Source organism: Cucurbita pepo, chromosome 18, assembly GCF_057944985.1.
Source record: "Cucurbita pepo subsp. pepo isolate OVF chromosome 18, ASM5794498v1, whole genome shotgun sequence".
NCBI classification, from domain to species: Eukaryota; Viridiplantae; Streptophyta; class Magnoliopsida; order Cucurbitales; family Cucurbitaceae; genus Cucurbita; species Cucurbita pepo.
In genome coordinates, this window is record NC_141815.1 from 12223167 (window position 1) to 12242421 (window position 19255).

General features: G+C 39.8%; 5 protein-coding genes across 8 annotated transcripts; 2 read left to right on the plus strand and 3 right to left on the minus strand.

Moving 5' to 3' along the window:
- Positions 1–600: 600 nt before the first annotated feature.
- On the plus strand, positions 601–5546 carry LCB2 (long chain base2). 2 transcript variants are annotated; one of them, XM_087119436.1, is made up of 13 exons: positions 601–971; positions 1141–1346; positions 1456–1521; positions 1893–1981; positions 2162–2307; positions 2384–2508; positions 2594–2687; positions 2787–2950; positions 3238–3399; positions 3893–4019; positions 4128–4294; positions 4398–4505; positions 5208–5546. In XM_087119436.1, exons 2-13 carry the CDS (start codon positions 1221–1223, stop codon positions 5301–5303), a joined length of 1470 nt encoding a protein of 489 aa, XP_086975562.1. In that variant the 5' UTR covers positions 601–971; positions 1141–1220; the 3' UTR covers positions 5304–5546. The 2 variants fall into 2 exon arrangements, with proteins under 2 accessions (XP_086975562.1, XP_023516544.1); XM_023660776.2 differs by having other exon boundaries at positions 602–955.
- A 314-nt stretch (positions 5547–5860) lies between these two features.
- LOC111780732 (uncharacterized) lies at positions 5861–8563 on the minus strand. Its single transcript, XM_023661219.2, has one exon. The coding sequence runs from the start codon at positions 8137–8139 to the stop codon at positions 6952–6954; it is 1188 nt and encodes a 395-aa protein (XP_023516987.2). The 5' UTR covers positions 8140–8563; the 3' UTR covers positions 5861–6951.
- Positions 8564–10106: 1543 nt separating this feature from the next.
- LOC111780416 (transcription factor BC1) lies at positions 10107–11664 on the minus strand. Its single transcript, XM_023660808.2, has 5 exons — positions 11336–11664; positions 11064–11246; positions 10923–10988; positions 10762–10830; positions 10107–10668 (listed from the first exon to the last, which is right to left on the minus strand). The coding sequence occupies exons 1-5, from the start codon at positions 11564–11566 to the stop codon at positions 10360–10362; spliced, it is 858 nt and encodes a 285-aa protein (XP_023516576.1). The 5' UTR covers positions 11567–11664; the 3' UTR covers positions 10107–10359.
- A 7-nt stretch (positions 11665–11671) lies between these two features.
- On the plus strand, positions 11672–16662 carry LOC111780413 (uncharacterized). Of its 3 annotated transcripts, none has more exons than XM_023660799.2 (14): positions 11672–12121; positions 12226–12307; positions 12470–12592; positions 12760–12857; positions 13451–13534; positions 13670–13860; positions 13998–14070; positions 14170–14215; positions 14356–14465; positions 14564–14671; positions 14739–14798; positions 15496–15557; positions 15844–16189; positions 16414–16662. In XM_023660799.2, exons 1-14 carry the CDS (start codon positions 12038–12040, stop codon positions 16618–16620), a joined length of 1674 nt encoding a protein of 557 aa, XP_023516567.1. In that variant the 5' UTR covers positions 11672–12037; the 3' UTR covers positions 16621–16662. The 3 variants fall into 3 exon arrangements, with proteins under 3 accessions (XP_023516567.1, XP_023516569.1, XP_023516570.1); XM_023660801.2 differs by having other exon boundaries at positions 13670–13803; XM_023660802.2 differs by having other exon boundaries at positions 13670–13803; positions 15877–16189.
- A 78-nt stretch (positions 16663–16740) lies between these two features.
- LOC111780415 (mitochondrial phosphate carrier protein 3, mitochondrial-like) lies at positions 16741–18834 on the minus strand. The gene is made up of 6 exons (XM_023660807.2): positions 18398–18834; positions 17770–18131; positions 17630–17673; positions 17290–17504; positions 17095–17219; positions 16741–17007 (listed from the first exon to the last, which is right to left on the minus strand). The coding sequence occupies exons 1-6, from the start codon at positions 18656–18658 to the stop codon at positions 16962–16964; spliced, it is 1053 nt and encodes a 350-aa protein (XP_023516575.1). The 5' UTR covers positions 18659–18834; the 3' UTR covers positions 16741–16961.
- Between the last annotated feature and the right edge of the window lie 421 nt (positions 18835–19255).

Below are 19255 nucleotides of genomic sequence, written 5' to 3' on the forward strand. Positions count from 1 at the left end.
AAAAATATGGGCGCAACCAACCAGGTAGCAGTCAAATATTTTTCTTTCAAAATTTATGTAAAACCTCTGCACGTGTCATATGAATGGAGGTGAGTTCCACATGTTTAGTTTTCCGACAAATATAGTTTTTATTACTTTTACCATGGGAATCATATATATATATCCACTATATATATATATATATATATGACCTCTTAGTAATGGTGAAAAATTAATTGTGTTTATGGCATGCCTAACTCCCAATTGCACTTCTAATAATTATACATTAAAAAACTTAATTTATAATGTAAATACCAAATAAAACTTTTGTGTTTTGTTTTTACTCATTATATATATACATATATTATAAATTTTAAATAAATTCCTTCAAAATTAGTTTTTTCTAATCAAAATTGGTTAATACTAATACTTCTTTCATTAAGATAATGGTCATTAGACACGGAGTATTTGAGGGTTTATAAAAGAAATGTTAATTTTAAACACAAAACAGTTTTAATTAATTTTAAAATTTATTGAAATTACATGCACTAAATTAACCATATGAAGACATTTTAATTTTAATTTTAAATAAATCTATTCCTAGGTGTTGACGACAAATGAAAAGAAAACCATTCTTTTTACAATCATACCCTTATACTCCTTTTATTTTTCGCTGTTTCGCTCCATTTCTCCTTTTTTTTCCTTTGCTGCCGCGTACAGCCACCAAACCCCCGGCAGATTTCTTTCTTCTCCTTCGTCCCCTGCAGCGAGCCACACATCGCCACGCCTTCGCCTTCGCCTTCGCCTTCGCCTTTTGCCCCACACCGTCACCCCCATTGCCACGCCCATTTGATTTCTCTCTACACCTTCACGCCGCCACGCCAACCTGCATTTTGCCGCTGCGCTTCCATCTTCAAGTCTGCCGGAATCGAAGCATTTTTCTTCTTGTTCTTCATTTCAACGAGCCATCTTCAAAGTAGGACCACCTTAGAGTTAGGATAATTCTAATTTAAAATCTTGCCGAATCCGACCTATTTTGGATTCATTTCTTTTTCTTAGATCAAAACAAGATTTCAAATTCTTTCTTTTTTTTTCTCTTTTTTTCGAGTTTTCGTTCCGAACCCCAGAAATTGTTCTAATCTGTAATCGTTTCAAATACAGGGTTCCAAACTGAGGCTTAGCTTCCAGATCGAGACACTGTCGAAAGAGCTTCACATATTTCCCGGCAGATATAGTTCCAGATGATTACCATCCCGTACTTGACCGCCTTAACCACCTATTTTAGCTATGGCCTCCTCTTCGCCTTTGGTCAATTCCGTGATTTTTTCAGAAAAATTTTTGATTGGTGGAACTCTAGCAATCTTCAGGTCCGCAGCAATTTCCGTTTCCTGAATTTTCTTGTTCCTCTTGTCAATGCGTATCTTCAAGCTTCATCCCTGATTCCACCATTTTGCACTACGTGATTTCCTTTCACAGGGCTACGCTCCGATCTGCTTAGGCCTCGAGGATTTTTACATCCGTCGGCTGTATCTTCGCATTCAGGTATCGATTTTAACGATCAATTCAACGCCTCGAATAATATTTGTCGCTGCTTGTTCGGTTTTTTAATTTTCAGAATATCCATCCCAACCAAATTTCCCTATCACATTGTTTCTATTAACAACCTTGTTAACCAGTACATCATGATTACTCTACTTACTGTTCATAATGTTGACTTGAGATACGAGCAGAAGTAAACTGCCTTTCCACAGGCTCATCGGTTTCAAATCTTTCATTAGAAAAACTGAGCTCTTTGATTATGATTTCAATTACAATCCAATAGTTCTATTAAAAAAATTTGAAGTCTCACATTTTTTTATTGGATCATCTACGAGGAGCCTAATTTCTCCTCTTATACATCTTTTCCTGGGCAGGACTGTTTTGGACGACCTATAGCAAGTGCACCAGATGCTTGGTTTGATGTGGTTGAGCGTTACTCCAATGACTATAACAAGACGCTGAAGTTTGTCTTTGATGAATTCCCTTTATCATATTCATGTTCTTTTACTCTTTGTTGTTCCCACAATGCTCTCCCACGGGCTACTATACTACCTTTTTATTTTTAATTTTTTATATCTCATTAAATTTGAGCTGATTTTAGGAATTTTCACTTCAATCTCTTTTTAATACATTTATCATATAGGCGAACCGCAAATGTCTCAAGGTGTCTGAACCTCGGATCATACAACTATCTAGGCTTTGCTGCAGCGGATGAGTATTGCACACCTCGTGTAATTGAATCATTAAAAAGGTTTTCTCCAAGCACCTGTAGTACTCGTGTTGATGGAGGTAACTTGAACTAATGGACTTTTGCACCATGTTTCTACTCGCATCCCAAATTACTAATTCCCTCCTTTTGTCTTAGGAACCACTTCATTGCATGAAGAATTAGAGGAATGTGTGGCTAACTTTGTTGGAAAGCCAGCTGCTCTAGTGTTTGGTATGGGCTATGTAACAAACTCTGCCATTCTTCCAGTTCTAATAGGGAAGGTAAACGGACACACAGTAATTAAAAAATTACTCTTGCATGTTAAATGAAAATTGTTTCAAAATTTGACCCTTTGTTCAACTGCAGGGAGGGCTAATTATTAGTGATTCATTGAATCACAATTCAATTGTTAATGGTGCTCGGGGATCGGGAGCTACAGTTCGTGTGTTTCAACATAATAGTAAGTGGTATCGAACATAAATTGTTTCTTCTGATAATTGTAATTTCTAGTGAATGTAAGGACTCTAATTTTCTGACTCTCCTTTCCCCTATGTTTTAGCTCCTTCACATTTGGATAAAGTTTTGAGAGAGCAAATTGCTGATGGGCAACCCAGGACACACAGGCCTTGGAAGAAGATAATTGTTGTTGTGGAAGGCATATACAGCATGGAAGGGGAAATATGCAAACTCCCAGAAATTGTTGCCATTTGCAAGAAATATAAAGTAATTATGCCTTAATTATTCACTCAGGCTCTGAGTGATGTCTTCTAGACTAGGATCCCCCCCTTTCACTAATTCAAGAACATATTCTTAATTTAGGGATGACTGGACTTGAGATGGAAAATAAAAACTGAAAGATAGAGAAACATTGGTGGTATGCATAAATATACTCACACTTGCAATTGAAATTAAAGAAATGACCATGTAAAAATGTTGAATCGATCTTGATCACAATGTTCTCATTTATTGATTTAGATCTCTGTTCCATTTCATTTTTCTCTTTTTTCTAGGCCTATGTCTATTTGGATGAGGCTCACAGCATTGGAGCAGTTGGAAAAACAGGAAGAGGTGTCTGTGAACTTTTGGGAGTGGACACAGCTGATGTAGATATCATGATGGGAACTTTTACAAAATCATTTGGGTCATGTGGAGGCTACATTGCAGGATCCAAGGTTCAATTTGTTCTATTAAATACATACATTCTAACACTAAAAAAGTGGAATGTGCGATATTTCTAAATGAAATTGGTTGATAAAATAGTTCATGAAGACTGTAGCACTATTTGTTTCATATCATTAATTATTAAGATAATTACAACATGCATTAGTCTTCTTTTCCCTCTATGTTTTTGTGCCACCTAAAGTTTGATGCTAACCAATTGGGGTTTGTACATGTTATTCCTCAGTGAGCCAGTTTGTCTTGTGCTCCTCCTTACAGGAAATATCAGGGTTTTCTTTTACAGCAATCTTTTCCTGTCTGCTTTGCTCATATATATAAGCAGTCTGATAGGAACCGATCAGTCATTTGTACTGTTGTATTTTATGTCTTTAATTTCTTGGGTGTTTCTTCCAACTAAAGCTTGTATCAACTTTTTAAAGGTTCATTTTGTGGCTTAAAGCATTCAATGGACGAATTCATCAAATACAGTACTTTTCGTCATTTCAGGAGCTTATAAAATATCTCAAATACACTTGTCCTGCTCACCTCTATGCAACATCTATATCACCGCCGGCTGCTCAGCAAATCATATCTTCTCTTAAAGTTATTCTTGGAGAGGATGGTTCTAGTAGAGGTTAGAATAGTTTTTGTCCATTTTGTCATCATATTAGGATGCTCATTTTGTCCTATAAACTGTAGGTTTCTGAATATGAACAAATTGTTTCTTTTCCTTGATAAACAGGTGCTCAGAAACTTGCTAGGATACGTGAAAACAGTAACTTTTTTAGGTCTGAGCTACAGAAGATGGGATTTGAAGTTCTTGGAGATAATGATTCTCCCGTAATGCCTATAATGCTTTACAACCCTGCAAAAATTCCTGCCTTCTCTAGGGAATGCCTTAATCAGAATGTAAGTCTGCATTATGTGGCTAGCCTGGTAGTTTCATTCATTGTAGATGTTCTCTTCGAAGTCTTCTAAAGGTTAGTGTGTTACCTTGCTTGTGGTTGGACAGGTTGCTGTTGTCACAGTAGCTTTTCCAGCTACTCCTCTTCTTCTGGCAAGGGCTCGCATTTGCATATCTGCTTCACATACGAAGGATGACCTCCTTAAAGCCTTAGAGGTCAGCTTTTACTTCACTTACTATAGTTTTTTACTTCACCACTTTTACCAAAGTTGATTCTTCTGTTTTTCATCTTCTATATCTCAGTCGAACAAAATGGCGAACTATACAATGTACTATGCCTACATGATTTTAAAGTGTCATCATAATGAAGAATAAATGAAGCTATTTACTTGGCTTGCTCTACTTTAGTTTGTTAAGAAAACTATACTACGGTAGGAAATTAGTGAGAAACTATTTACAAGTTGATAAAAATAAGCCTATTCTACCATTAAAACTGTTTACAGCTGCCATATCGGCTTTTGATTAAATGAAAGTTCTTAAATTGTTTGTTGTGAATGATTATCATTGTTTCTTGGTTGAGAACATTGTTCATTCGATTCCCATCTAATATACTACGATGTATTATGTCTGCATGAGGTATTTGGTTTTCTTACATCCCTACTTTCCCCATATTTTTTTGGACGCATACGACCTCAAGGTTCAGAAAGGCGAAGAACTAGAAAAGTTTAAATCATGTTGTAGGCATCATGTTCCTAAGATCCTGTATTTGTACCAAGGCTGCAATTTTCTGTCAAAATCGAAGGAGGATATGTGGAATTGTGTTATGTTGACTTTTCTGCGTCTGATGTTATTTTGGTCAGTTGAATTGTGGAAGGTTACCATAAATAATAACCGCAGTTTTCCCCCATTGTTTGACAGGTTATCAGTCGAGTTGGTGATTTGGTTGGTATAAAATACTTCCCCGCAGAGGCCCAGAAGCCGGAGTTCGAAAAAGATGCTCATAAGATGGATTAGAATGTAAACGGAGTTGAAAATAAATTGTTTTTATGTCTGATAAACGTTGGTAGAAGGAGCTTGCTGTCAAGGCATCTCCTCACATACATAGCAGAGTAAGGGGGAGGGGGAAGGTAGACAATTGGTTGTGCATAGTGGAAAATTTTTCGAATCTGTACCTCCTTGTACCATACCATACCCATAAGTGACATGCGATCTTCATGAATTTTGGCATATTAATGCACGGGTATTGTTGTGATTCTAGTCCGTTCCAATCGATTTAGATTTCTGTCTTTTGGTCCTTGTGATTGTTTTTGTGTTCTCACATACGGTTACCTTCATTTTTCCTTTCCCCCCTTCCCTTCTTTAACGAGGGAGAACGACTTTCAACATCATAAATTCTATCCTCAGGGCTTAGGACGCCTCCTATCTGCTTCAGCAACCACACAATCAATCAGATGGGCAACAATTTTTGTTAGGTTCTCGTCGGTCACTAAATTCTTACCAGAAATTTTGTATTTCCTCAAATGCTTTTTCTTTTTATGACATACAGTCATAGAAATTCAATCATAAAGACAAAGACAAGCTGAAAAGATCAAATATGCTTCAATCGTAGGAGTCACATTGAAATAACTATGAAGAACAAAAATAAGATTGAAGGCAACCGATATTCATGCTGCGGAACGAATTTTGGTTCCGAACAAAATGCAAAATTAAGGGTTGGTTAAAACTAGAATACAAGATGCACGACAGCAAGGAGGAAATTCTTGTCCAAGGCGTGTTAGAGGAAATTCTCGTCAAGGCGTATAGCTACTCCAACAAGTTGAATTCGGGAAATTCTCGTCAAGGCGTATAGCTACTCCAACAAGTTGAATTCGGGAAATTCTCGTCAAGGCGTATAGCTACTCCAACAAGTTGAATTCGGGAAATTCTCGTCAAGGCGTATAGCTACTCCAACAAGTTGAATTCGGGAAATTCTCGTCAAGGCGTATAGCTACTCCAACAAGTTGAATTCGGGAAATTCTCGTCAAGGCGTATAGCTACTCCAACAAGTTGAATTCGGGAAATTCTCGTCAAGGCGTATAGCTACTCCAACAAGTTGAATTCGGGGAATTTCCCTAAGGGATTTGGCTTTCAATCTTGAAGCAGACTACTAGAGATCTTCAAAATGAAGTACAGATTGTAGCTCTACACTTGGTCATCTCTCTGGGAAATGGAGACTACCTTGGCGAGTAGCATTCCTTGGAGAACAAAATGCAGAACAAACCCAGGACCCACCACACTTGTGATCACAGTTACACCATCAGGCTTCCAGTTCCCAGAGGGGAAAAACTCGGCCAAACAACTAAATGCAGAATCTTTCCCATGTAAGACCCCAGGAGACGTTATTAAGAAATCAGAATGGTGAAAACAGTGTACTACAGCCAGTGGAAACAGTTGAGTCGCATCCCAGAATATGCGGCCAGACATGGTTTATTTTTGCTTCTTTTCGTGTCTTGTAGCAAGACTCTTACTTCGTTCAGCATATGAAAGACTATGGGGGAAAATCGCAGTAATCAGAAATATGAAAGACTACCAAAACAACCTATAATGCAGGCAGCAGCAATGAGGCTCAAAAATGAGTTCAGGCATACATTGCCATGGCTGAAATTTGGAATACATAAATTCCTCATGAAAATCCCTTCCCCAACTTCTGGATTGCGGAGTACATTTTTCTCCGGGACCCAACTGCAGTTATTCCCATATCCTTGAGATCCTCGAGTGTCAACATTGGCAACACCTCATCGTCCACCTCGTGAATTTCAAAAACTGGAGCATACCGACCTAACCCTAAGCCGTTGAGCCAAACTCTAACCCCATCTAATCCTCTCCCACCATTCCCATTCCTGTCACCGCTAGTCCCGCATTTCCAATTCCTCGCATCCGTATCCGAAGGCCCTGAAAACTCGACCCCATCTTGGTGCTCCCTACCCTCCGAAACCCTAGACCGGATACATCTTCTATTCCCCTGATAAAGCATCTCCCTTTCCTTTCCCTCGCCTTCCATCGCCAAATTCTCAAGCGAATGCATTGAGCTTTGTTCTTTCAGGGGACTTTCCGAGTTCTCAACGTCGTAATCCCGATACCCCTCCTCCACGTCTTCTCCGGCGCTATACTTTTCATCTGCCTCCCCCCCTCCGCCGCCTTCGTCGTGCTTGGGGGATACCCAATTAGTTCTGACCCTCTTGGTGGCGGCTGAGCCTCTCCGCTTGGAATCCTTCAATCTCCAGCTCCCAATTGCAACGCTATCCAAATTGTTCTCTTTGTCTTCGCCCTCTGGGGTCTCGCGAAATTCGGCCCCCCCACCCCCCGCCGAGCTCAAGTTGGTCAAGGGCCGAGTTTTGGAGTTCTTGGCAGAGGCAGCGGAGGAGTCCTTGCGATTATCCGAGGCAAACTTCCAGGGCTTATTGGTGCGGCGGGCATAGGAATCGTAGGGTTGGTCGCCGCCGATATCCCCCAATCGGACGCTGGGTCTTCGCTGGCGTTTGGATCCAACAGTTTCGGAGGAGACGACGGGAGGGGCAGGGGCGCCGTTAATCTGGGGGTCGGGGGGTTGAATATCGGCCATTAAATGAGAAACATAGAAGGAGGTTAATTTGAGCGTGTTAAAAGTGAGGACTTGGAAGGAATGCAAGCGTGGAAAGGGGGAGAAAGGGCTGAAACGAGGATGGGTGGCTGAAGCCTTGGAGATTGGGAGAAAGAAACTGAGAAATAGAGAGGAAATGGAAGAAGGAAGGAGGTGGAGAGCGGGGGAGTGTAGGAATAGGAAGAGTCGGAAGGGGGAAAATGAAATGGGTTGGTTGGTGGCATCAGCCATGTAAATCTGGGAGTTTGCCGCGTGTCTCCTTAGCTCCTTCACGATTGGATTTGGCCCCTTGGGGTTGGGCCTCCTCTCCTCTCCTCTCCTCTCCTCTCCTCTCCTCTTCCTCTCATTTCATTTGTTCAAACATCCAATTTAGTCCCCTCCGAATATGCTTCAGTATGTTCTCTTTTCATACACCCAGCTCACTAGAGACGCATTGGGGAGAAGGGTGGCGTGGTGTGGTTCGGTTTGGTTTTGAGTGGATATGGGCAGTGAGTCCATGTTCATAATTGGGCCATGAAATTGAAATGGATCCATCCGTATGGCTGTACTTAAATTGCTTAGCTTTTTAGGAGTAAGACTGATATCCAATATGGGTATAATTAGATTAGAGGTCAATTTGCCTAAACGGAGAATGGTTTTGAGGATAATGTAGGAGAGATAGAATAGCAGGTAGATTAGATGATCTATTCATTAATCTAATTTGGAAGTAGTTTCGGATTAAATGATGGTGACACAAGTTTTGTGTGGGGATGAGTCACATCGAGCTGCTTCATTGGGTGTGCTTCAAATCACACCAACATATTATATATGTATATATATCCAATGGGAAGCTTTTTAGGAAGAAGTGATTGGCAATGGCAAGGCAGCTATGAGTGGATGTGTCTGCATATCTCATTTAGCAAGGGCGGTCCACATGGGCATATCCACCACGCCACAGCCTCCACGCATACCACCATTGCCCAGTCCAATCATATGCAACTGCATGCATAAAGTTGGGCCATCTTGATTAAGGGCGAAGTTTCTAGCTTCACTTGTTGCCGTAGAGCACACGTTTGAACTCTCTCTTATAGTAAGGTTGAAACACTTTGTGTCTCGGTCTATAACATACGACATTTTGGCGCCACAAGTGTTGCACACAAGTACATATTTCAAACCGTACATATAGAAATTTGTGTTTGGTGTATTGAAATTAATTTTACTCTCAACATCATATTGTATGGCTTCAAAAAGCGAAATTGAAGGCGTGGGATGAAATAGATGGAATTGAATGAATGAGGGGTTAAATCATGTGAACCACAAGGGAGGGTTGGCAACCTTTTTGTTTTCGTCGTGTATTGTAATGAAGGGGAAGCGTGGCAATGGGATTTGGTGAATGAAGTTTAGTAGAAGTCTAATCAAAGAAAATGGTAGATGTGTCATACAGAAAGGGCCATCTTTTGTGGGAGTTGTCTAATCAAATGCTTTTGGTAAATGGGAGGAAGCCCCGAGAGAGTGGAGACTGTTTGATAAGCTCTGGTGTGCAGTGGAGGAGGAAGAAATTAGAAGAATGAACAGCAGAAACAAGAACAGGAAGTTGGATGCATGGTTGGAGGACACGTGGGAGTTACTCACTATTACCTTACATTCCATTTACTCGGCCAAATTGTCTCATCTTCCTACCCTCCTGACATGGTGGGCTAACCCATGTCGCGCACGCCCATTCATCTGCCACTCGGAAGTTGGAGGACTGTGGCGGGGCTCTGCTTAAGTCCAGACCTGGGGAGCTTTTCTTTTCATCACATCGCAACCCGGAGGCCACACCCAACAGTGCATTCTGCAGCCCACAGCACAAGATGCTACCTCTGTCATTTCATCTACAGTTTCTAAACATCCAAAAGATGCCATCTTTATTTACGACCTGACACGACTACAATCTTTCAATTCATACCCAACAAACGCAATCAAATTCTGCGGTCCTTTTTTAATTCATCCTTTTGCATTGGTCCGCATGTATCTATCTGTTAGCTGATGCTGCATCCCAGTTTTTGATATCATAATTAATCCTCTATCTCTTTCAATTTCATAATTATTGACCTTGTATGTCCGCGGTTAATTCATCAGACACTACAGATTATATCCATCCCTTGCCATTATTATATCATCAGGACACGAGTAGAGGCAATTAAGACAAGAAAGTAGAGGCAATTAAGACAAGAAAGTAGAGGAGAAATTGTTGCTTAAAACCACCCATATGATTGATTACAGATAAAAGGTAGTCCCACAATACACACTTTTCCCTGCGCCAAAAAATTTGGCTTCCAACCCAAGGATAAGACTTACACATATTCACAATAAGTAATGTGATGTATCCAGTATGAAGATGAGTTCTGTTAACATAGAACCACCCACTCATCTCCACTCAAATTTAATTATCATCTCTTTCACTTTCTGTTTTGTGAGTAAATTAGAAAATCATGACAGATGTTGCAGAGAAGCATTCCCATAATCCAGGAAAAGTTGAGATGGATTCATGTCCACTGGGATAAAGCTGCCGTTTTCAGCCGTTAAGATTGGGCTGTCACCACCGCCACCGCCACCGCCTGTGGCCTGAAATGTGTTGCATGACGCCATATTATATGCCAATTCTGCCTGCTCTGAACGTGACACCATGCCACTCCCGTTCAATACCTGTGTGACTGGCGTACCGATGAATACCTCTGGATTATCCATTCCAAAGTCATAGCGGATGGGGTGAACAGAAGCAAGCTCCATGGACAGAAGCTGCAAAGTATTTAATGAGTTGTGAAGAAAAATGCATGAATTAGCGCCCATTCATGATGCTAATTGGGTTTGTTTAATTTTTGATATATGTACCTCAATTTGACTTTGCAGGGACTGAACATAGTTAATAATTTCGTCCAGCATAAGGGCCTTCCCAGTTACCTATGGTGGCATATATATTTATATATATGGTTTGATGAAGGAGAGTGATTGGGTAGAAGAAAGCAAGAGGTAATAAAAGTAGGCGGACGAACCTTGTGGCAGCCTGGAACAAGCGTCTGCAGAACCTTCATCCTTTGGCTGATTTTCTGTCTTCTCACCTGGAACTCCAATTAGTAATTAATTAAGAGTTAAAAGAGAGGAATTGAGGTAATTTGGATATATATGACGATTACCCTTTCTGCAAGGCTGTGGCGGTCTGTGGCCTGACCCCTCCTGGCTCTTACGTGGATGTACCCTGGTGGTGGAGGAACTTGAGGGTGGTCTTGGGTTTTGAGCTTCTTGCGGCCTCCTCCTGCTTTTGCACGCTTGTAGCCTCTCCTCTTGCCGTCGCCCCCTCTTTCATTTGGGTCCTCCTTCTGGTAATGGGAATAAGCAGAGGTTAAATTAGAAGCACTTAATATATAATGCATACCATAAACACACAAGTGAGAGGGAGAGTACATACGGACGGAGAGAGAGAGTGGGAAGAAGGCAATGGGTTGGTGGCGGTGGGTAATATGCGAGGCGGGAGGTGGTGGTGGTGGGCAGTTTGCTGAACCGAGGAAGATTGGATTTGAGGTGGAAGAAGGTGGTGAAAGTGGGGGATTTGTGGCGCTTCTTCCAACTCCCAGCTACATGGGTTCATTTTTGAGAGCGCAAAGGAGTCGGGAGAGGGGAGGAATTGGGAGTTGTTCATAATAACATGTAAGCTCCCACAACAACAACTCACAATGGTATCCAATATGGACAACCCTCACACCGCACCTTGGTTTATATAAATAAAGCCTAAACGCCAACCGAAGCCCCACTTCCAATTACGTTCACATACACCTACGCTCTTCAATCATGCATAATCTTTCCTTACTCTATTTTCTTTCTTTTATTTACATTTCACTCCTCCATCTTCTTTTTTATTTCTCTCTCACCCCCATCTCCACACTTTCACTTTTGCAAATCTACCCATTTTTATTTACTTATTTATTAATTTAGCCCCCTAGTTAGTCGGCCCAATTTAGGTAGAGCCTAGAAAAGAATGCGGCCCAGGCCCAGGCCCAGGCCCATGTCTCGAATTTCCCTCTCCTTTCGGCTATAACCAACGCTTCTCACTTCGCGCGGGTTTAATTTTAACTTCCTCCACTTCCTCCACTTCCTCCAATCCTATTTGGAGATGGGCATATCGGGATTACTTGGCATGATGTCTTGCAGACCTTATCTCCCTCGACGGACACCACTCTTCCGTTTCCTCCGCAAGGTAATTCTGCTCCTATTGCCATTTCCTTTGCTTTCTCTTCCCTTCCCTCTTTCACCTGATTCATTCACCTTATTTACTTCAGCTTCGTCCCACTTCCATTGCAGTGGGGGAGGCAGCAGCTCCTCAAACAGATACCTTCTTCAACGGCCACACCAATTCTCCGCCTCCCCCAAGGCAATTTCAAGGGTTTTTCCTCCTACTTTCTAACTACTTTTAAGTTTCATAACTAGCTTCTTCTTGTTTCTGATAATACGAAACTAGGCCTCTGTTTCATTCTTTGTTTTTTTTTTTGACAAAAAAAAAAAAAAAACAAAAAAAAACAAAACAAAAACTGTTATTTTGCTGAAGAATTCGATGATAATGATTCTAAGCTGCGGAAGTGGAAGACGTTTTCTTCCAAGGAGCTTGGGATTGATATTTTCATGATTCCCAAACCTACCAGACAAGTTCTGAACGGGCTCAAGAAAAAAGGTTACCCTACGTTGTCTCCTTCATTTACAAACGTCTCCTCTCACATCAAATACTCAATAAACATTTAGTGTCATCTTCAAAATCTTAGCCTTTATCACCTTCTTCATGCACTTCTAGTATTTTGTAACTTTTGTAATTAATCCTGTGATTATTGTTTCACGTTCTAGGTTACGAAGTTTACCTTGTAGGAGGTTGTGTTCGCGATCTTATCTTGAACAGAACGCCAAAGGATTTTGACATAATAACTTCAGCTGAGCTTAAGGAGGTTTGTCTCCAACCATCTCCTTCAAAATATTTTGTATTACTTATATCGCTACCGAGGAAACTTTATTATCTATCATAAATACATCGAGTTGTGAGAAGAGACACATACACATGATAAATTAGTTTTCTCATATATATATTTTTTTTATGATTAAAGAAGAATAGAAAGGAAACCCGTTAGATTAAAAAAGAATACTATTGGAAATCAGATTGCGAGTTGAAATTTCTACCATCTATCCTTACGAGACACTTCTCATTTCAATTCTTTATGCCGGAATGGTCAAGTGTGTTTTGTAGAATATGACGAGGCAGATTACTGGAAATTGGATACTGAATATGTCCTTTATGTTTGGCCAAGATTATAATGTAAATTACATAAATCTCCGTGGCAAAAGGCCTGAATATATTGGAAACTTTTTTGGGGGTCAAAAGCTCGATGAATATACATTGCAAATTTCAGGTTCAACAGGGACTACCGACACTGTGAAGCCTCAGTTTTGCCTGTTTCCTCAATTTTAGTTATAAGTACTTTATATATATAATTTAAGGCTCGGCCCCTCAATTTTAACATATATTATATCGTACCATTTAAAGGTTTCAAGAACATTTTCATGGTGTGAAATAGTTGGGAGGAAGTTTCCTATATGCCATGTGCACATTGATGGTAGCATTGTAGAGGTTCGTTTCTCTTCCTATCAATAAATGATTGCTACCTTTGACCATATGTAGTTGTTTCTGGTAGATATTACATCAATTTGATATTTTATGATTTCGTATTTTAATAACGAGCTTTTACTTTCTTTAAAATATTAGGTGTCAAGTTTTAGCACATCCAGTAGGCCATTTGACAGACACTTGAACTCTGCTATTGAAAAGCCAATGAACTGTGAAGAGGAAGATTATGTCCGATGGAAGAATTGCCTGCAACGTGACTTTACCATTAACGGGTGGTTTACGAGATCCTGCATCTTGAGAATCCATGTTCCTATCTCTATTATACAATTGTAATATTTTTTAAATAGTTGGTTTTCTGGTAAATGAAAATTTATAATTCTTGGGCCCCCCTCCAAACACATGCAAAAGAAAAAAAAAACGGTCTCTTTCACCCTTCGGTTCTCAACTAATAGTCAACTTCTTTCAGGCTGATGTATGATCCATACAACAGTGCAGTATACGACTACTTGGAAGGAATGGAGGATATAAAACAAGCTAAAGTATGCACACATTTCTCTCAAGTTATTACTTAAATAAATACTGAAAGCCACACTAGATGATATTGTCAACTTCTTTTGTACGACCTTCTGGGAGCATAGATACGAACAGTGGTTCCTGCCTGCACTTCCTTTCAAGAGGATTGTGGTGAGTTTTCATTTGCAGAACTCCCTTATCGTATGTTGACTAGAGCATTGAGCTGAATGTATTGTTGAGAAACATAAGTGAGCTTAAGCAGCACATATTTACCCAGAAAGCAATACTACTAACTCCATCTAGTTTGGCAGCACGAATCCTTCGAGCAATCAGAGTTGCAGCTCGTTTACGGTTCAATTTTGCAAAGGATACTGCTGGTTCTATTAAAAAATTATCCTGCCTGGTGTCTACCCTCAATAAGGTTTTTAGATTAACATGATATTTCCTTCCTAATGTTTCTTTGGCTTTTAATATTCTTGAACAAGAATTCTAATTGATTTTCTTTCCTTAAAATATCAGGCAAGGCTTCAGATGGAAATGAACTATTTGTTGTCTTATGGTTCTGCTGAAGCTTCGTTGAGGTTGTTATGGAAATATGGACTTCTAGAAATACTTCTTCCAATTCAGGTGAATTGACGCTTGACTTTTTCCCCAGTTATGGGTTGCAAATAAGTGAGACAGTTTGATATTGTAGGCAGCATATTTCATCCAATATGGTTTTCGGAGGTCCGACAAGGGATCAAATATGCTTTTGGTAATTGTCTCTTTCCTATTCTTACTATTACTGTCTTTTGGGTGCTTATCAGAATTTATTTTCTTTCAAGTTTTTCCTAATGTACGTGGAAGACCGAACTTATTTTTCACTTGGTACTGCATAAGACTTAGTTTGCTAATCTCATGAAAAGTTGCATGTAATATATATATATATATATATATATATATATATATATATATTTATATTTTGTGTATTATATAGTATAGTAGAAGATCAATATAATGTATGCAGTGTGGGTGGTTTTCCACAACTTTGTTATCCGAAATGTGGAAGGAAAAATAATTCATGGTTTGTTCTTCTAATGGTTAGTTGTACGTTGTGTGCTTTGAAAAAAAATGTTTCTGGTAGATTTAAAGCTTTTGAATTACTTAGTTTCCTTTACTTTCTTTCGTTCGCCCTCCCCAGTCCCCACTTCCCCAAGTCCTAAATAGCTCAAGAGTTAGTTATCTTGAATGCTTTCGGTATATTTTTCCTTGTCCTTTGAAATTATTCTGGAGTATACAAAGTATAAATCCCTTGGTGATGTATGCTGAATCATGCATGGAGTAAAGCTTTTGAAAAGTAAGGATAGGACATCGATTATGCCAAATTGATGATTTTCCTACCTGATTATGAATTGATGACACAATTGGTCCATGGAAATTACTTATTATTAACTAACATTGTTAGTATGCAGTCCCTATTTTCCAGCATGGATAAACTTCTGGCACCTAATAGACCTTGTCACAGTAGTATATGGTAAGATTTTTTTTTTTTTTTTTTTTTTTTTTTAGAAAAATTATTATTATTATTTTCATTTTGGTATGTGTTTTCGTATTTGATAATATTTCTCAATGAAACCACGGTTTTTTTATTTTTCTTAGAAAAAGATGACTGTTGTTTAGTTTATGGCTTAAAGCTGAAACCTGCTGTTGGTCTGATCCTGTAAATTGTTCGGTGAACCATGATTCAAACTTGTTAATTAATATTTCGTTTATGAGCAGTGATAGTACTTGTTTTCCGAACTTTGTTCTCTCTTTTGCAGTGAAGCAGTCTCAAACACTGTTTTCTCCTACAGGGTTGCAGTATTAGCCTTCCATGTTGCCCTGTCTGACCAGCCTAGGAGTCCTTTAGTGGTTGCAGCATTTAGTCTTGCAGTCCACAATGGGGGCAATATGATGGAAGCAATTAGCATTGCTAAGAGCATCAGTAGAGCACATAATGTAAACTTTCACGAATTGTTAGAACCTGAGAATCTGGAGGTCCAAACTTTGATTGATGAGGTTATGGATCTTACTACGTCTATTAAGAACGCACTTCATAAGATGACCGACGAGCATTCTGTGTCTCTAGTCTTGGAAATGTATCCCCAAGCACCAGCCTCGGATCTAGTAATTTTTCTTCATTTTAATCTCTCGTACTTTTCAAAATAAAAAAGGTTGTTGCCAATTTTCTATACATTCAAAGTCAATTATAATTTTAGGTTCTAGAGAATATCAAGCTTATAATCTACCCTACTCTTTCTCCTGGAATATAAATTATAGGATCCAAGTTTTTTTTTCCTACGACATATATTGCCTGTGGAATCATATGCTAAAAAGTTCACATATTGCAGGTTTTTATCCCATTGGTGGTGTACTTGAAGGTACGCAAAATTTTTGAGTGCGTTGTTGAGGGTGCAGAGAGAGTATTTGTTCCGAAGAGAGGAAAGGTTAATTACGAGTGTCTGGCTCTCGGGGACCTACCAGAACTTCGGCATTTTTTTGCAAGGATTGTATTTGATACTGTCTACCCTCTTGATCTCAATCATACTCGAGAATAAATTTTCAAGATAATTAGTAAATGGTGATTTTTGGTTCCTTTACTACAGGTATCTGACTTGAGCTTTGAGTATGTTTTGTACGCGGCCTGAGGTCAGGTTCATTGGATCATCTATTGAATCTCGTAGAAGTTCAGATTTTTGTAATCTTTAATCCGGTATCTAGTAATACAGAAAGAAAAGGGAATGATGCAATCGGCAATCGAATCCTACAAAAAGTGATTCTTTCGCGTCAAAAACCTCAATTTTATGGTCCTAAGTATAATTAGAATGATTTCCAAGTCTTTGGAGTTACAGGCATCCGCATTTTTTGGCAATTAGGTGACGCAAACCGTCCCACGCCTTCACTTGTTAGCGGCAGGAGCAGGAGCAGCTCCACCCGTTGTTGGCCTACAAGATAAAGTAGAGTCATATTAGTTACATGCAACTGTAGAGCTCGGAGAGGAGTGCTCGAAAGATCAAGCCAAAAACGCGTACAGTCCAACGAAAACTTTGAATGCGTCATATATTCCCCATTGAGACCCGGTAAGAGTTCCAATCATAACAATCCGAAGCGGAAGGCCTCGAGTGAAAAGACCCCATAAGCCCAGCTGCCTCACAGCCTGCAAAATCAAAGTACCGAATTAGAAATCTATATGAACGTGTTCATCTCATTTTAGGCACCATACTCACATCCCCGGCGGTTGCGCCCTTTGCGTTGTTGAGAAAAGAGACGAGATTATCAGCCGGGTGTGAGACTACGGCACAGAGGACGCCGGCCACATATCCACCGGCAAAGCTCACTCCAAGCTGCAGAGATTTGCTACACTGTTCTTTTGGCCTTGGGATGGCATACTTGTACAGCATCTCAACAATTGTTTCGAAAGAAGCAAATTTCATCATGGTATCTGCAAAACCCACCCCAAATTTATCTTGTAAATCATTATTCTGTTTTTAGTAACGATGTCATTTTTCCTATTTGCAGATACAATAGTTAAAACTTCAAACGTGGGATTTTGGTGCTTCAACTTACACGGAATCTGACGTCCCCAAAGAGGAACCAGACCTTTATAGAGCCTGTAAAAGAAGACAACCAGAGACTTTGAAGTTATTAGGAGGAAAAAAAAAAGTATATGTTGATGGTGTATCTGCATTATATAATTAGTTTCATACCCAAGAACACCCTCAGACTTGACAAACTTTGGGAGTCCATCTGACAACCCCCGAGCAAAACCAGGTTGCGTTTGGACGCGAACTTTGACGGCCTCCATGGGGCAGAGAGCGACATCGGCAATTACTTCTGCAGATGCTGAGCCAGCAAGGTATATGAAAGTTTTGTACTTGGCTGCATTCTCTGCTCCAACTATATCAGAATAGTACTTCTTGAAGAACTCGTAAAATCCAAACTTGCACGCCCCCTGAGCACTGTAACCAAGCAACGTTGGCACCCAACCCCGGAAGAACCCTCTCACTCCCTGCTCCTTTAGCAGAATTCCAAAACCAGACGAGATGTTCTTGTACTTTGCAGGGTCGATCTAAAATTTGGGGTGTGGCCAAAAGAGAGCTATTTTAACTAGCTTAACTGTTTTGTGGGTTGTGGGACAGGTATTCGTGTTCTGTATTGTCTTAATTATTCATTTCTTTTATATTACTATGTTAATCCATTTCTTTTATGCATACTTAGTAGTTTATTTTAATTTTTATTATTGGTTTAACACTGCTCATTTGTAGACATAAAATGGCGTTGCCTTAAAGGTGTGAAGGAAGACTTGGATATTTAACATCGATATTCAGAGTTTACCTGCATATTGCACTTGACGAGGTCGAGGGGGGTGACAGTCATGTGGGTGAGTCCACAACTCAAAATGCCGCCTACTGTACAAGCGGCGTAGAAGGGCGGTGAATACATCTTTATCTTCTCTTTCGGAGCTTCAATTGGGAAGCTCCTGCCGTAACTCCATGCCGGCGTCGTCCTAACCACTGTTTGGGAAATCCCCCAATTAGCAGAATACACAAAGCTTGGCACCAGAGGTTGTCGTTGCCCATCTTTCGACAGAGCCATTAAAGTTGCCTTCTTGCTTCCAGGTAACTCTTAATTATTCCTATCCCCCTTCTTCTTCTTCTTCTTCTTCTTCTTCCCTACACTGATCTCTCTCACCAAGACACAATAAATATGGATCTTACTATAAAAACGGCCCCCAAATTGGAGTCTGTGCGGTGATTTTGATTATGTTCGCACAGAATGAGCTTATATATAATCAATGGCAGCGGAAATTGTTATTTAGAAGAAAAAAGATCGAGAATTTCTCAGGGCTTTCCCTGTTTTGCGCGCTCTTTATAGGCATTGGCTGTTAGGCATCTGGACATCCCTCAAACACGAACCAACACACGTAACTTAAAACCTGGATTTAATTTATGGAGGACGTGTGGCCACTGGCAAGGCAGTGAAGGCCTGAAAAAATGTCATTCATAGATCATAATTCAGACTAGCCATAATCAGTCTCTTCATGATTCCTTTTAAGTTAAAAATGCTCGATTTGTATCAATATCAACCAAAAAAAGAAAAGAAAAAAAGGCTTGGCTATTTGAAAAATTTGTGGGTCCAAGGCATTCTAGTGTCACATAATAGACTGAGCAGACAAAGTCTAAAATTGTTAAT

What these genes read in the sequence shown, in the direction of transcription:
- LCB2 (XM_087119436.1), top strand. Translation starts at nt 1,221, where the DNA reads ATGATTACCATCCCGTACTTGACCGCCTTAACCACCTATTTTAGCTAT. An exon ending in AGAGGATGGTTCTAGTAGAG is followed by an intron (nt 4,020 to 4,127) that starts GTTAGAATAGTT and finishes CTTGATAAACAG; the next exon opens with GTGCTCAGAAACTTGCTAGG. An exon ending in GGGAATGCCTTAATCAGAAT is followed by an intron (nt 4,295 to 4,397) that starts GTAAGTCTGCAT and finishes GTGGTTGGACAG; the next exon opens with GTTGCTGTTGTCACAGTAGC.
- LOC111780732 (XM_023661219.2), bottom strand. Translation starts at nt 8,139, where the DNA reads ATGGCTGATGCCACCAACCAACCCATTTCATTTTCCCCCTTCCGACTC.
- LOC111780416 (XM_023660808.2), bottom strand. Translation starts at nt 11,566, where the DNA reads ATGAACAACTCCCAATTCCTCCCCTCTCCCGACTCCTTTGCGCTCTCA. An exon ending in CCCACTCTCTCTCTCCGTCC is followed by an intron (nt 11,247 to 11,335) that starts GTATGTACTCTC and finishes TCCCATTACCAG; the next exon opens with AAGGAGGACCCAAATGAAAG. An exon ending in TTGTTCCAGGCTGCCACAAG is followed by an intron (nt 10,831 to 10,922) that starts GTTCGTCCGCCT and finishes ATGCCACCATAG; the next exon opens with GTAACTGGGAAGGCCCTTAT.
- LOC111780413 (XM_023660799.2), top strand. Translation starts at nt 12,038, where the DNA reads ATGGGCATATCGGGATTACTTGGCATGATGTCTTGCAGACCTTATCTC. An exon ending in CTTCAGCTGAGCTTAAGGAG is followed by an intron (nt 12,858 to 13,450) that starts GTTTGTCTCCAA and finishes TACCATTTAAAG; the next exon opens with GTTTCAAGAACATTTTCATG. An exon ending in TTCCTTTCAAGAGGATTGTG is followed by an intron (nt 14,216 to 14,355) that starts GTGAGTTTTCAT and finishes CTAGTTTGGCAG; the next exon opens with CACGAATCCTTCGAGCAATC.
- LOC111780415 (XM_023660807.2), bottom strand. Translation starts at nt 18,658, where the DNA reads ATGGCTCTGTCGAAAGATGGGCAACGACAACCTCTGGTGCCAAGCTTT. An exon ending in TTGGGGACGTCAGATTCCGT is followed by an intron (nt 17,505 to 17,629) that starts GTAAGTTGAAGC and finishes TGGGTTTTGCAG; the next exon opens with ATACCATGATGAAATTTGCT. An exon ending in AGGGCGCAACCGCCGGGGAT is followed by an intron (nt 17,220 to 17,289) that starts GTGAGTATGGTG and finishes TTGATTTTGCAG; the next exon opens with GCTGTGAGGCAGCTGGGCTT.